Consider the following 15,176-nt stretch of genomic DNA (forward strand, 5'->3'; position numbering starts at 1 on the left):
TTGTGAGCTGCATAAAGAAGTTTGGTGAGCGGCTTTGATTCCATTGCCAATCCATGCTTTACTCATTTATTTATTGTTTATTTATACCTTGTCTGTCGCTTTAAATCCTCCCTCCTCTTTCTCTCTCTTTCATTCTTTCTTTCTGCATTTTGAATCCAAACTCCAACAGAAAAAACCCCAACTCTTTAGGAACAAATTTTACACCAAACTCCTAAAGAGCCGAATAAAAAAAAAAAATCACCGCTCTTCTCTTCTCCACCATCATTGCTTCACTTCTTCTCAAAACTAACAATCTAACATACAGAAAAAAAAGAGAAGAGAAGAAGAGAAAAAGGAATGGAATCTATCTGCTTAAACACCGGGATCTCAGGGATAGTTCCGTCGATCTCGATTACAGGCTCGTTAGACTCACGCGCCGCCGCTAACTCAATCTCTTCTCAGCTCAAACCGCCGCCGCAGAAATCCTCCGTGTTCTCCAGATTCTCCTTCCGGTGGCCGGGTGGAGCAGCAGCAACGACAACCGGTAATAGCCGGTACAAGGGTTTGGCACTCGACGACGCCGTTTTGGACGAGAGAGATTCGAGAAAAGAAGAAAAGGCCATTCCAGATGAAGAAAACGAAGGAGAAGAAGGGGAAGGGCAAAATGGTAATAATTGGGTTCTCAAGATCCTGGACGTGAGGTCCACGTGGAAGAGAAGAAACGAAGAAGAGTGCGTGGGGAACAAGGAAGAAGATGAAAAAAACGAAGATGATGATGATGATGACGATGAAGAAGATGACGACGTTTGTGATGTTTGCAGGGTTGATAATGATGATGAAGAAGAATTAGCGAATGTTGAATTCGATAGACACTCGTTTTCGAGAATGCTAAGGAAAGTGTCGTTAACGGAGGCAAGGGTATACGCACAGATGTCACATTTGGGAAATTTGGCTTACAATATTCCCAATATCAAGGTACATATATGAATCAGAATTTGAGAACTATAGTGATTTTGCAAGTTTTAGAATCTTACATGTGTGGGGGGTTTTGTGAGATTTGATTTGAGCCTCAGATCTACCTTGTTTTGTTCCTTTATTGTTTGATATCTATGGATACATTTCATGAAGATTTAGAAAGTATAATTTTGTTTGATAAACCCCTTGGTGGATTGATTTCAACTTTTTGGTTGCATTGCATTGCACTGCTAATAGAGATAGAGATTTATTGTTGCATGTAGTTTGGCATATATAGAAAGGAATCTCTTTTAACGGTGTTTAAACTCTGTTGTGTAATTAAAAATATGCATCCTTATGATGATTGATTGATCATTATTAAATGGATTGAAAGATCTAGGAGTCCAGATTTTTACATGTAGAACTGAGTTGTAGTTTGGCTTTTGATAATTTTAGCCAGGGAAACTCTTGAAACATTATGGTCTGCGTTTTATAACTTCCTCCATAGAGAAGAGGGAACTGGCGGCGGCAGCAGCTGCTGAGAAAAATCCTCCGGAAGAGGAAGGAAATAAAAAGGAAGATGAGCAAAGAAAGGAGCAGAAGAATGGCGGATACAGGATAAGTGCGCCTGCTGCTTTTAACATTGCTGCCTCTGCTGCCTCCTATCTGCATGCTCAGACACGGAGCATACTTCCATTCAAATCTTCAAATCATGCGGCCAGTCAAGATTCGCCTGAAGGAATGAAGAAAAGTGTTGACATTGGCATGACGGATGCAGAGATGGCATCTTTGATGGCAACAACTGATTCAGTGACAGCTGTGGTTGCGGCGAAAGAGGAGGTAAAGCAGGCTGTTGCAGATGATCTAAACTCAACGCATTCATCACCCTGTGAATGGTTCATCTGTGATAATGACCAAAGCCACACAAGATATTTTGTTATTCAGGTAGGGAAAAACTAATCTCGGAAATGGTTTTGTTTTTCGGAGTAGGAACTATACCTCTTGGATTGAGTTTTTAGTTTAGTTTGTGAACACTAAAAATTATTGTTCCCAAAATCAGCTTTTATTTAGTTTATGATATTTTTGTGTAATACATTGCCAATTTCGAATTTATAGGGTTCTGAGACATTGGCATCATGGCAAGCAAACCTACTTTTCGAGCCAATTCAATTTGAGGTAATTGTTTAAAGTTGTAGAATGAAGTAATTTCGTTGTGTCATTCTTCTTGTTGAGTGTCCCCAATGTTCATCTGCACCGAAATCAAGAAAATGATATACATCGTTCTTCTTCAGGGTTTGGATTTCCTAGTGCATAGAGGGATATATGAGGCTGCTAAAGGGATGTATCAACAGATGCTACCAGAAGTTCATGCTCACTTGAAGGCTCATGGTTCCCGTGCAAATTTCCGCTTCACCGGTCATTCTCTTGGGGGAAGCTTAGCATTACTTATAAATCTCATGCTCTTGATAAGGAAGGAAGTTCCATTGTCCTCTCTGCTTCCTGTGATAACATTCGGCTCCCCATGCATCTTGTGCGGAGGTGATAGTCTGCTAAAGAAGCTAGGATTGCCTCGGAGTCATGTTCAGGCTATCATGATGCACAGAGACATAGTTCCTCGAGCATTTTCGTGCAAATACCCTAACCATGTTGCGGAACTATTAAAAGCTGTTAATGGAAATTTCCGTCATCATCCTTGTCTCAATAACCAAGTAAGTTCCACTTATCCGAATCTTAAGTTCTAAGTAAACAAAGAAATTGCATTCTTATAGGCCTCTGAATTATTTGTTAATGAATTTGATATTTTTTTTAACTGCAGAAGCTGCTATATGCACCAATGGGCGAACTTCTGATTCTACAGCCAGATGAGAAATTTTCACCAAGCCATCATCTCCTGCCTTCAGGCAGTGGTCTATATCTCTTGAGTACTCCTTTGTCCGAATCCAACAACACAGACAAGCATCTTCGCGCCGCAAAGCTTGTATTCCTGAACTCACCTCATCCACTAGAGATACTGAGTGATCGATCCGCGTATGGATCTGGGGGATCCATACAGCGAGATCATGACATGAACTCGTATTTAAGGTCAGTGAGATCTGTTATCCGCCAAGAACTCAGCCAGATCCGAAGGTCAAGGAGAGAGCAACGTCGCAAGGTGTGGTGGTCTCTCGTGTTACCGGACCGGGGAATCGACAGTGGCAGCATTGTTGTTGGGAGGTCCATGGTATCGGTGAACTTGGGAGAGAACCAGTCCCCTTTCTCAGGCATTTTCCAAACTGGAAGAGAGTCATTGAAAAGGTTCAGTAGGCTAGTTGCATCACAACACATGCACTTGTTTGTGGTACTTTTGTTCCCTGCAAGGTTGCTACTATTAGGGGCATTCAACGTGATTAGGTTCAGATAAATTAATAGAACATTCATTATTTGTTTTTGGGGACAATTCACAGTTGTATAGCTAGAGGGCACATGGGTAGGGCAGTTAGGTGATTCTTTATTCATTGATGTTTCATTAAGGAAATGTCTTCATCGTCACGTCAAAAGTCCAAAAAAAAAAAAAAACAGAAAGAAAGAAAGAAAGAAAAGTCTTGATTGTGTCTCATGAAAAAAAAAAAGTGCTTGTAAAGGAATGTTGTTCAAATATAAAACTCGCAAATCCAATTGGTTTATTATTTACCAATGTTTGATTGGTTTAAATGATTTTGCTTCTTTTATTTTTCTTTTAGGCAATTTTCCAATTGGAGTCTTATAAATGAGATAAAGCACGAAAGGGAAAACTTCACTTTGATATAGTGGATTAGTCTTACTCAAATGGGACTTGTGTTTTATTTCAGTCTTTTGGGAAACTTTTGGTTAAGAACGACTTCTTTAAAAAAGGAATTAGCAGTAGCCTAGTACCTTTTCTTTTTCAGATAATTTTTTTAGGCTCATTAAGAATAAAAATATTTGGATATTTTTCTATCTAGATGTATTAATTTTTTAAATTAATGAATTTAAAAATTAAAAAGAAAAGAAAAGAGAAGGTATTTTTAAAAAAAGTGCAAGTGTTTCTAGTATAATAAAAATTCATATGCAGTTCTTTTTGTATAAAGTTGTTATTGAAATCTGTTAAATAATTTGATATATTTAATTAAATTATTTTATAATAATTCTTAAATATTAACTTTACATAAAAACATATAATTATATGTGAATTTTTACTTTTAAATATATTATATTTATATAAAAAATTAATTATTTTTATAAAATATATATTAAAAATATAAAATAAGTTAAATAATATATGTATTTATATATAAATATATAGTAATTAATTTAGTAACTTATTTTTAGTATATATATAGATATATAGATATAGATAAAGATAGATATAGAATTTAAGTGTTTTTAACACAATTTAGAAGAGAATGGTTTAGCATTCAACAACTTGGTTAGACAAAGCATTAGGTTAGACTGATTTTCTTCTCTCTCTTTTCTCCAATTGTCGTAAAGAGAAAAAGATGGCTTGCGTAATTAATGGCTTCTGCCTTCTCTTAAATTAATAACCAAACTTTTTCAGCAATAATAATGAGTTGTTGGCAAGATGCAATGACTCGTGCATTACGTGCGTAACTGTGTATTCCAAAAATGTATTGTGTTTTATGCATATATAAATAACGTATTTTTGTTTCGCATTTTATAGTCTTATTAATAGTTTTCCTAACAATATTTTTTCAAGATATTATAGATAGAAAATATAATTTCTTAAGTTTTTAATACATTGAAAAATTTAGGGTTTAGTTATAATTACTTGCTAAGATATTTAATATATTTTTTTGAAAAATAATAAAAAGTTTAGGATGCATTGAATTTACGTATTTTATATTTAATTGAGGATATTTTTGTTACCTGAACATTTAGTTTTAGAAAAATGTTGGATAAATAAATTATTTTTGTAATCAAATTTAACTAAAATTTTTTATACATTTCTTTTTTTAATTAATTTTATTATACTAATAAATATTGAATTAATTTAATTAAATTTAATTATAAAATAAATTACAAAAATATTATTTATACATTAAAATCAACCACTAATATATTTGTGTATAAATATATGTGTGATTTAATTTATTTTTAACGTATATTTATATTTTAATATGTATTTTATATTAGTAGCTAACTTTGTGATTTCATTTATTTTCAACGTGTAACATATTTTATATCAATTACTGATTTTGGTGGCTAATTTTAGCGTAAAAATAATATAGTTCAATAACTTAATTATGTAGCATCAGTGCATCACCATTAGTTTTAATAACGTGACTTGAAAAGGTGGAAGATGAAAGAGCTTCTAGCTTTGCAAGATAAGCATGATAATAAGGGAATATAGCTCCAAATTTGATGAAAATGAGAGAGTTGGAATCCATGATTTCCCTATGGATTTTTCTCAAATTGAAACACATGTTGATGATTCACATGTGGAACCATAGAAGATATAGCCGACAAAGTTGGAACAAGATTCTCTTTCGTCTACTCAACAAGTTCTCATCTGTGTTCTATGGATGGCTCGGTTGCCACTCTCAGACAAATTAAAGAAAAGATTTGAAAAATTTAAAAAGAAAAGAAAAGAAGAAACAGTCCAAGTGGCTATGTTTCATTGCCTATCCATCCAACAAAGCATTCTCAAAATGAAAATTTCAGTCATAATTTTCCAATTTCTCCGAATTTGTCGGCATTACTTATGAGTACGTGGACTTGGACTTGGACTTGGATTTAGATTTGGATTTGGATATAACTCCTTTTCCTCAGGACCAAATATAAATTAATAAATTAAAAGAAAATCACTTTTGCTTGTATCCTTTTTCTTATGTCACAAAGCGCAAAGCATAAACATGAATGAACTTATGAAATAAAAGCTTCTAAGAGTTGACAAGTAATGAAAGGTTAGAAATTTATTGGGAAAAGTACATTTTCTTCTATTTCTAAAGTACGTGAAATATTTTATCAAAAACCTCAACAAAAACGATAATATATATAAACAGAAAACAAATATTTTTATTGAAAAAAGTAAAAAAAAAAGACTTTTGAACTTTTGACAACATAAATGAAAACTTTTAAAATCATTTCTTTTTTTTTAATGTCTTTAATTCTTTACAACACTTATTAGTAAAATGCTGACGACTTTTTTTTTTCTCTCAAAAAGACATGTTTACTAATAAGCTCTAAAAAATCTCAATGGAAGGCTTCACCCAACCAACAGCAAGTAGGTAGCTCATGACATCATGAAACACACTTGAATCACTTACTTACAGCAACTCTAATGAATTGCTTTGTAGATATTTTGTATGATTGCACTTTCCAGCTGCGGATAGGGCTTACAATATATATCCTACTTACGGGTACTCAATTCGGACCAATTTGTTCGGATAGAGTAGGCTATTCAACTCGCTGCGGATAGAGTAGAGATTGGTCCGGGTGAAAAAGGTAAAAATTGAACCCACAACCTCCCTCATGTAACGACTTGCAATAAATAAGCAACTACTAAACTAATAAGTTAATTTAGTAATTTAGAGCATTAGTTTTTTTTATTTTTTATTTTATTAATATATATGAAATTTGAAATGATTGAATTTTATATTTATTTTAAAAAAAATTAATATTTCTACGGGTAGAATAAGATATGATAGGGTTTAGAACTTTAAGGTGCAAATAGAGTTAAGATTGTGAGATTCTCAACCTGCTAGTAATATAGAATAAAGTTTTAATGAAAATTTTAACCCGCAGATAAGACTAAGATAGTATCCAAACTCTACCCTATCCTTCTTATTGCCAACCCTAAATGCATATGCATAGGGTAGCTAGTGGGCAAATACCAGTATACCACTACTTATTTGTCGTTCAGATTCCAAGTATCCTGAATTCCTGATTGCTTTGTTTTTGTAATTTTATTTTATTTTCTTAAATCAGTGGCGTCAAGCAAGTAGTTGAAATAACAGATGAAATTGACCAGAAATTGAAACATCAACATGATTAATTCATTACGATGGTTACCGGTGGACCCAATAATGATATAGCCACTAGCAAGATAAAGTAATTCGTTTGAAACCTAGATTTGGCAATGCCATGATTTCATTGGTTTGCAGCAACAAAACTTGCGGAAAAAATTTACAAAAGGTGTGATCTGTTGTTAGCACTCACAGTTATTGTTCACAAGAAAATTTAGATTTTATCTATCACCAATAATTTTTTAACCTACAAAATTGAATCAAATTAAAAATTAAAAATAATTTAAAAAAATTCCAAAAACATTAGAAACAAAAAAAACCTATTAAATTCATTAATAATAATCAATCCAAATAGAGAGTACTTTTCAACATTTGCTAATTCTTTTGAAATACCCCTTTACTCATGTTCACCTCTTTGTTTTTCTTCCTCCCAACACCCTCACTACTGATCACCCACTGCCACCGTAAACTGTTGCCGCCATTCTAAACTCTAAATCCTAAATTCTAATCCCTAAACCTTTCAAAAAGTAAGAGTTAAAAAAGTTTTTTTTTTTTAAATAAAAAAGAAAGAAAGTTGACTAACGTTAGTTAATTCCTATACTTATTCTATAACAATATGCCAAAAACAAAACCTTATTTTATCGTTAATTTTATCATATCTCATTCAAAATAAAGAGAAGTTTAAGCATGAAATGTAAACAAGCTTTCTCTATATGCTCTATATATAATATCAGACATACAAGTTTACTCTATATTTTTCTCAACCCGATCCAAACACATCTATAATATTGTGACCATACCAATGGGTTAGAGTTAAGTAAATTATGCTAGCAAGATATCACTGTTTTTACTACTATAGATGCTGCTTATTTATTAATGTGAAGTAGGACAATTACAAAGTGTTGCCATGGTAAGTCACAAGACTGGTCGAACCAATACCCTGCAGTACCTTTGACAGCATATACTAAACAAACTGCATTCTACATTCCTTTTGATTTTGCATTTAGAAACAAGCAATGTAAAATTGGAAGATAAGTTGAATACAGATATCGCAGACTTAACCAACTCTTCACAAGGAACTCAACCATCTTTCATAAGAGTGGAAGAAGCAATTAATCAGAGATTAAGTTTACCGGCCAGGTACCAAGAGTGCATCGCCAGGCTTCCGAATGACATGATATTCGCAAGCGAAGATAACCCGTGAATCATACCAAACTTCTTGTTCATGGCTGCAAGCTTTGGGTTCTTCTTTGCAACTTCCACATTCTTTGACCACCCAACTTCCTCCCCAATATTGTTTTCTCTCTCCACTTTATGTCTTTGCTTCATCATCTGTTAACAGAATAGCAGATCTAATGTATTATGAACTTTTGAAAGGCATAGCAGTAATTGTTGGCAGCTTACTGGCACAGAAATACAATTATGACTTAAAAATTAGTTGGAAGTTAGGAAGAGGACTGCAAAGTACAAGTATTTATTAGAAATTATAAGAGTAAATCAAGCAATAGAGGAATTGAGGAAGCACGGAAGGAATAAAGACAATGCATAGGATATTATACAAAGCAGATGCAATTTTCCATACAAAATTAGAAAAAAGAAAGAGTAACACCTAAAGGTAAGAATGAATATTAAGTTAATAGGAAATAATTCCTAGATTCAAAGCAACAAACAACCCACAGGTCAACTTAGTTTAGGATGAACACCAATTCTTGATTTACTTTTTCTGTCTCTTTTTTTTGGGGGCAGCAGTTAAAAGAGGACAGAACATTAACAAGAGAAGGGTGGTATGTAGAACTCAGAGGATAACATATCCTCCTTTAAGCTTATGACATAACAATATTCTGACAAACTCAGCTTGAATGTGCAGAAAGTATAATGAGCTTAATTTGGTAAACTAGTGGAGTGGGGGAAAACCATATTAACAGGTGCTGAAGGAGCATTTTTTGGCCATTTATGAGGCTGTTCTCATCTATGGTTGCACTGTTCCATTATTTAGTATCATCAATGCAAATGACATAATAAAGTGCATGATTGATGATTGATATGAAAAAAGATTTTAACATGTATGCAGAATATTAAATAAGATCATTTTTCTCCTCCATAAAAGATTATAACATGCCATTTTCCGCTATGAACAGCAACATAGATCAGTTAATACCATTGTGTCTCATTATTTGTTCTTGTCATGAATATAAGACAAAGTTTGTGATTGTTATTTTTGATAGAATAATATATCCATACTATTTGTCAAAGGATACTAAACCTGCTGAATGTAACCAGCAACTAAGAAATGTGATATAAAAAAAAGATTCAAAAATTGTGCCCCAGGTTTCAAACTTCTGCTGAAAGAAGAGTTGATGTGTATGAAAGCCTTGAAAAGAAATTTAGTTTGGCTTTGAAACTTGATTCACTAGCATCAAGTACTTCTGGCATTATACATCTCAATCAATTTCCCATGTTGAGTTCTCGATTCAATATAAGAATCATTTTTGTTGGTGACTTGGTGTAATTCCATTTTTTTCCGAAAGATACTTTAGTTTTTGTCACTAATGCGAGCAACATGTTTTGACCTTGTTATTACAGTAAATGCCAAAAATAAAGAATAAAAGGACAACCCGGTGCACAAACATCCCATTAACAGAGTTTAGGGAATGATAGGCAGCATAAGCTAATAATTGCATCAATGACTGGTTTCACAGCTTGAAACCGTGGCCTTGAGGTCACACGGAGAGAACTAAATTGTTGCTCCAAGGCTTTCCTTCAATTAGGTGAGATCAGACATGGCTATACTTGATTTGACTTCCACCCAAACAGGAACCGCATTGCATGCAGCATGCAATTCACAAGAATATGAAGTTATATACTTAAATCTAGATGGATGATCTCTGAGGAAAACGGTAGCAAAGGTATATTCAACATTGTTTAATATATTGGAAAGACATAAGGAACAAAAATTACCTCAATGGTCATAGGTGTAAAGACAAACAAGTTTGTAAGGTTGAAAGCAAAGGACGACAGCAAGAACCCAAGCTGGTACTTTTCAGTAGTGGAGGAAGACTTCCAAGGGTGAAGATACCCAAAAGATGCCACTGATATGGCGCAACACACGCCCACCATCGAGAAGTACGCCGGGAACATCTTGCTCTGCAGGTTCCCAAACTGATGCCTTGGCAGGTTCCTGAATCAAAACACCCATACACGATTCAAACCAAGACAAATTAGTAATTATATCTAAAGTTATAATAGTCATCATCTTAGTCTTCAATACAATTCATGGCAGTAAATTAGTACCCCAATGTCTATAATACAAAAATATATCATGATTCAAATTTCTGCATGATAAGGGTACAGTCATAGGTAAACTAAATTGGTAACATAAATATCTCCCACTAACAAATTGACAATGCAAACTAGGAGCACGAAAATAGCATTAATGTACTTTTTTTTTCCAATTTCTTTGTTAGCATCTTACGTGAGCTACATCACTCGATAAACAAAACATATCATCACCTTGCATCTTAATTAACACTCCATTAGTGTCATCTGATCAAAGCAACAAAGTAACATTTCATAGGGTTTTGCTAACCAATGTCCTAGGGCATTGATTTACATTTCTAATGGTGGAAAAACTTTAACCATAACTAGTACACTTTATAGGAAGAAAACACTACATTCGAAGAGTAGTACCAAATTGTTCATTGTACGGGGATAACGGATTCTTACTTGAACATGATGATGCCGCCGATGAAGGTGACCCATAAAGCAGCACCGAAGGCGGTGGAGAAGCAGAGAAGGTGAGAGAGTTTGAGGTAAGTGGAGATTCTACTTGCGGCTGAGTCGGAGTTGGATCGGAAGGTTTCAGGTGAGAAAATGACTCCGACGGCCAAGAAAACCACCGCGGTTAAGAAGCGAGTGACCCAACCCATTGTGGAACGATTCTTATTCGGTGTTTCTCAACACTTTGCTTGTGGTTAAGAACCTTCGTGGCGTGGATGGTTCTAGAAGAGAGAGTAGGTGCGCCGCTGTGACCTTAAATTCATTCATTAAGACAACAATGACTTCGTGACAACAAGGCTCAAATTTTTGGCATCCTTGGAAAATTTCTATCCTCGCTAATGCGATTTTTTTTTGAAGATAGAAGTGAGATTGAAATTCGTAATTTTTAAGTGGATATAGAGATTATGGTCCAGTTTGAATAAATAGTCTAATTAAATTAAAAAAATGGTTTAAATAATAAATAATTATATTAAAAATAATTTATAAATAAGTTATTTTATATTTGAATTTTTAATTCTAAAAGTATTTATTTTACAGAAATATGATAAAAAGTAGTAGTATTATGAGAGAAGTTATTTTTTTTAACTTCTCTATAAATTCTTAAATAGTTTTTTAAAAAGCCGAGTTTGAAAATTGCACCAAACATTAATACTATTACTTTTTCGTTTTTATAAGTCAAAAGTTTAAAAAAGTTACTTTTAAAACTTCTCAAGCGGATCCTATGTCATTAATAAGTTATAGTTTAAATGATATAGTGATTGTTTGAGCATCAATATTTTGATAAAAAAAAATATTTTTTCAATAAAAAAAAGATTTTTTTAGCGTATTTAGCAAATTTCTAATAGTAAAAATAAAAGTATTAGAAAAAAAAATCTTTTTTGAGAAGTTATAAGTTACATCTTTTTTTTTAAGATTTTTTTCTTTAAAAAAAATATGTTTTTCATATAATAAATAAACAAAAAAAATACTTTTATATTGTTATATCCAAACATAATTGATAGAAAAAAAATATTTTTTGCATGAGATATCTAAACATAAAATTACTTTTACTTTTTTATAAGATCTTTTAAAAAAAGACAACTCGAAAAAAGATATTTTTTTAGAAGCTTACCCAAACAAATCCATAATTTTTTCATATTCACCTAAGAGGTCGTGAGTTTGAGTTTTTTTATCTTTGGTAAAAAAAAATAAAGAGACAATATCATTTGAGTTATAATTGGTTTGGCCGCTAATACGAGATTATATTTGAAGTTGTCTATAATTATATATATAATATTTATAGTTATATATTTATTATAATATTTATGTCTTTTAAATATTATTGTTTTATCATATTTGTGTTATGTGTGTATAATTTTTTGTGGCACTTTGCTTGAATTAATCTTAGGGATCTTGTTAACAACTCAACTAAGGGCATTTACTAACATAAATACAAGATTTTAAATTCTTTTAATAAATATATAATAAATCATTAAAAATTCAAATTTTGTAATTTTTCATAAAGGAATTTAATTGATAATCTTAAAAGAAGGTTTTGTTAACGAAATTTCTTATTTTTTAATAAGGTAGAAAAATATATTTTTAATGATAAAACTACTTTTGGAATAGGTAATTTATGTTTGGGTAAATTTTAGATAAGATTAAATCGATGTTTTTATTTTTGTCTGAAGACCAGATGTAAGTAAAAAATGAATAACTTAGTGAGATTTAAAGGACTTTATCATAGACTAACAAAATTCACGAGATAAAAATTAATCGGTTAAAAAGATTTTTAAAATATTATGCATATGTTAATTTAGTCTTCAAAAGATTAGTACGTTTAATATGTGATTATTAATTTACAAAAGATATAATTGTGAATTTGATTTTTTTATCAATTAGATAATATTACATGAATCATTTTATAATTATTTTTCAAATTAGTCATGATGTTACATTTCATATTTTAATATATTCTACAAAACTTTAATGTATTTAATTTTATCTTATTTGTGATTGATATTAGTCTTTAATTTTATTTTAGTTATAAAATTATTAGTGACATGTTGAGACCTATAATGCACGGACACTGACACGACACGGGACACGCCGACACGCGAATTTTAAAATCTTACATGACACAGGACACGCATACATATAAAATATAAAGTATTTTTTCGATAAATCGTAATGATATTTTAATATTTTATTGATATTAAAATATAAATTAATTTTTAAATTATTTTTAATGCCTTATTTTAATTATATCAAATATTTAAAATATTTTTTGTTTTAATAAATAATAATATATACTATAGGGTTTTTTACTTAAATAAATTTTATAGAACCCAAATTTACTGGATTCCCCTGAAATGAGATCTGCAACGCGATTACCCTCTTTCTATTATTATATAAATCGTCCTAGGCTGTGTAGAATTAAATAAAACGTAAACCATTTCAGCATTGAACGATTAATGCATGATCTAGTAACTTTGGGAGGGGCCATTGTCCCCCTTTTGTTATATGTAGCTCCGCCCCTGGTTGTATAATAGGGTACTTTTATTCAGTGGCGGAACTTGAAATTTTTTTTAGAGGGACCAGAAATTTTAATAAAAAATTATATAATAGTATTTATATTAAAATAAAATTTATAAATATAATTATTTTATTTTTAAATTTATTATTAATATGTAGGATTATATATGGTTAAGATTAATAAAAAATAATTCTGATTTTGATTAATAAATTTTTTTGTTTAGATTAATAAGCCAATTTGATTTTAAATAAAAAATCAATTATAAAAAAATCAGTTTTTATATGAAAAAAATTAATTTTTGCATATAAAAAACTATTTTTATTTAGAAAACTAATTTTTTATCTAAAATTTTATTTTTCTTTTTGAAAAATTGATTTTTTATTTAAATTATATAAAATTAATTTTACTTTTTGATAATATTTATTTTTAAAAAATTTTAAGATTAATTATTTTTATTATTACTTTTATTACAAATTAAATAATATAATACAAAAAAAAAATAAAATCTTAAATTTTTAATAAAATAAAAATATCAAAATTTATTAATGTAAACAGTGTTATACTATAATGGCATTAAATTTGTAAAGTTGATTTAAAAATAAAATAATAATTTTTTATTAATAACTAATATTACTATTAATTATATTATAATTTTTATTATTTTAAAAATAAAATAATGCATGAACTATATGAGTAGCTAAATATAATTTAGTGTTAATTCTATAATGATATTTAATTTGTAACGTTGATTTAAAGATATGTCACTTGTTATTGATTTAAATATATACTATTTGTTATGTTAAATAAGATAGGATAAAAAGTTTGAAAGAATGATGAAGATGGACATAAAATTCAAATACATAAGTTGAAAGTATATCAATTTAATCAAACAAATTAATTTTATTTTTTTTAGAGTAGAATTACTAATATTTTTACAAAAACTTTGGGGCCATGGCCCCCTTGCCCTAACAAAGCTCTGCCAATGCTTTTATTTAAAATATTTTAATTTAAATTATATCTATTTAAATTTTAACTTAAAAAATAAAAATATAATTTTTATAATTTCAATTATTGATTTCATTGAAAAGATTAAATTAAATTAAAAAAATACTAACATTATAATAAAAGAGTACTAAATTTTAATACATAAATTTAAGTTTTATTATCCAACTAATGAAACTCTTAATTTAATTGTGTTATATCTTTTAACCATTAATATAGAATTGTAAATTTGTAATATAGATATTTCTTTAAGAATCATTTTAACCATTAATCTCAAAAGATAACTACTAAACAATGACAGGGAAATGGTCGTTGTTTGATTTAAATTGGAATTCACAGGAAAGGAAGAATTTGCATTTTCAAGACCTAGATACATTGAAAAGACAAAAATACAGTTCCAATTCCCAAGTTGGTCACAAAGAACCAGTTAAAATTGGTAGATTTCCTAAACTCTTGAATTTTGTGTTCTCTAGCTTGGACTTCAAAGTTCAATCTCTTTAGAACAACCCCATTTTGGTGTTTTATTTATTTATTTTTATGAGATTTAGATTTTCTAGTATTTTTTAATTTGAAAATTCCACTTTTTTTTTTAATTGTTGTTAATCCAAATTGTCATATGTGTAATTTTTAGGAAGAATGGACAAAAAGACACATGAATTTTTACACGATGAATAGATATATATTCTAATTTTTTAATGAGTCATTTGTATACACCAATATCCAACACCATTGTCATTTTTACCTTTTTGTCGTCAGAGTACTCAAAGTAGATGCAGATCCAGAAATAGCTGCTAGGATTATGTTCGAAGTAAATTTTGGAGGAAGATAAAAGAGAATGACAGAATTATGTTCGAAGTAAATTTTAGAGAAAAAAAAAAGAGAATGAAGATTTTAAATCACTTGCAAATTTTTTTATTATTAAAATTTAACAAATTTAATCATTTATTATTTAGTTTTTCCTGTGTCAT

General features: G+C 30.3%; 2 protein-coding genes across 2 annotated transcripts; one reads left to right on the plus strand and one right to left on the minus strand.

The window, feature by feature from the left end:
• The first annotated feature begins 87 nt into the window (after positions 1–87).
• LOC130951494 (phospholipase A1 PLIP2, chloroplastic-like) lies at positions 88–3,624 on the plus strand. The gene is made up of 5 exons (XM_057880150.1): positions 88–954; positions 1,390–1,878; positions 2,050–2,109; positions 2,226–2,642; positions 2,750–3,624. Exons 1-5 carry the CDS (start codon positions 337–339, stop codon positions 3,332–3,334), a joined length of 2,169 nt encoding a protein of 722 aa, XP_057736133.1. The 5' UTR covers positions 88–336; the 3' UTR covers positions 3,335–3,624.
• Positions 3,625–7,756: 4,132 nt separating this feature from the next.
• LOC130951788 (uncharacterized) lies at positions 7,757–11,027 on the minus strand. The gene is made up of 3 exons (XM_057880523.1): positions 10,638–11,027; positions 9,873–10,092; positions 7,757–8,246 (listed from the first exon to the last, which is right to left on the minus strand). The coding sequence occupies exons 1-3, from the start codon at positions 10,838–10,840 to the stop codon at positions 8,031–8,033; spliced, it is 639 nt and encodes a 212-aa protein (XP_057736506.1). The 5' UTR covers positions 10,841–11,027; the 3' UTR covers positions 7,757–8,030.
• Positions 11,028–15,176: the final 4,149 nt, after the last annotated feature.

Source organism: Arachis stenosperma, chromosome 9, assembly GCF_014773155.1.
Source record: "Arachis stenosperma cultivar V10309 chromosome 9, arast.V10309.gnm1.PFL2, whole genome shotgun sequence".
In the NCBI taxonomy this organism is placed as follows: Eukaryota; Viridiplantae; Streptophyta; class Magnoliopsida; order Fabales; family Fabaceae; genus Arachis; species Arachis stenosperma.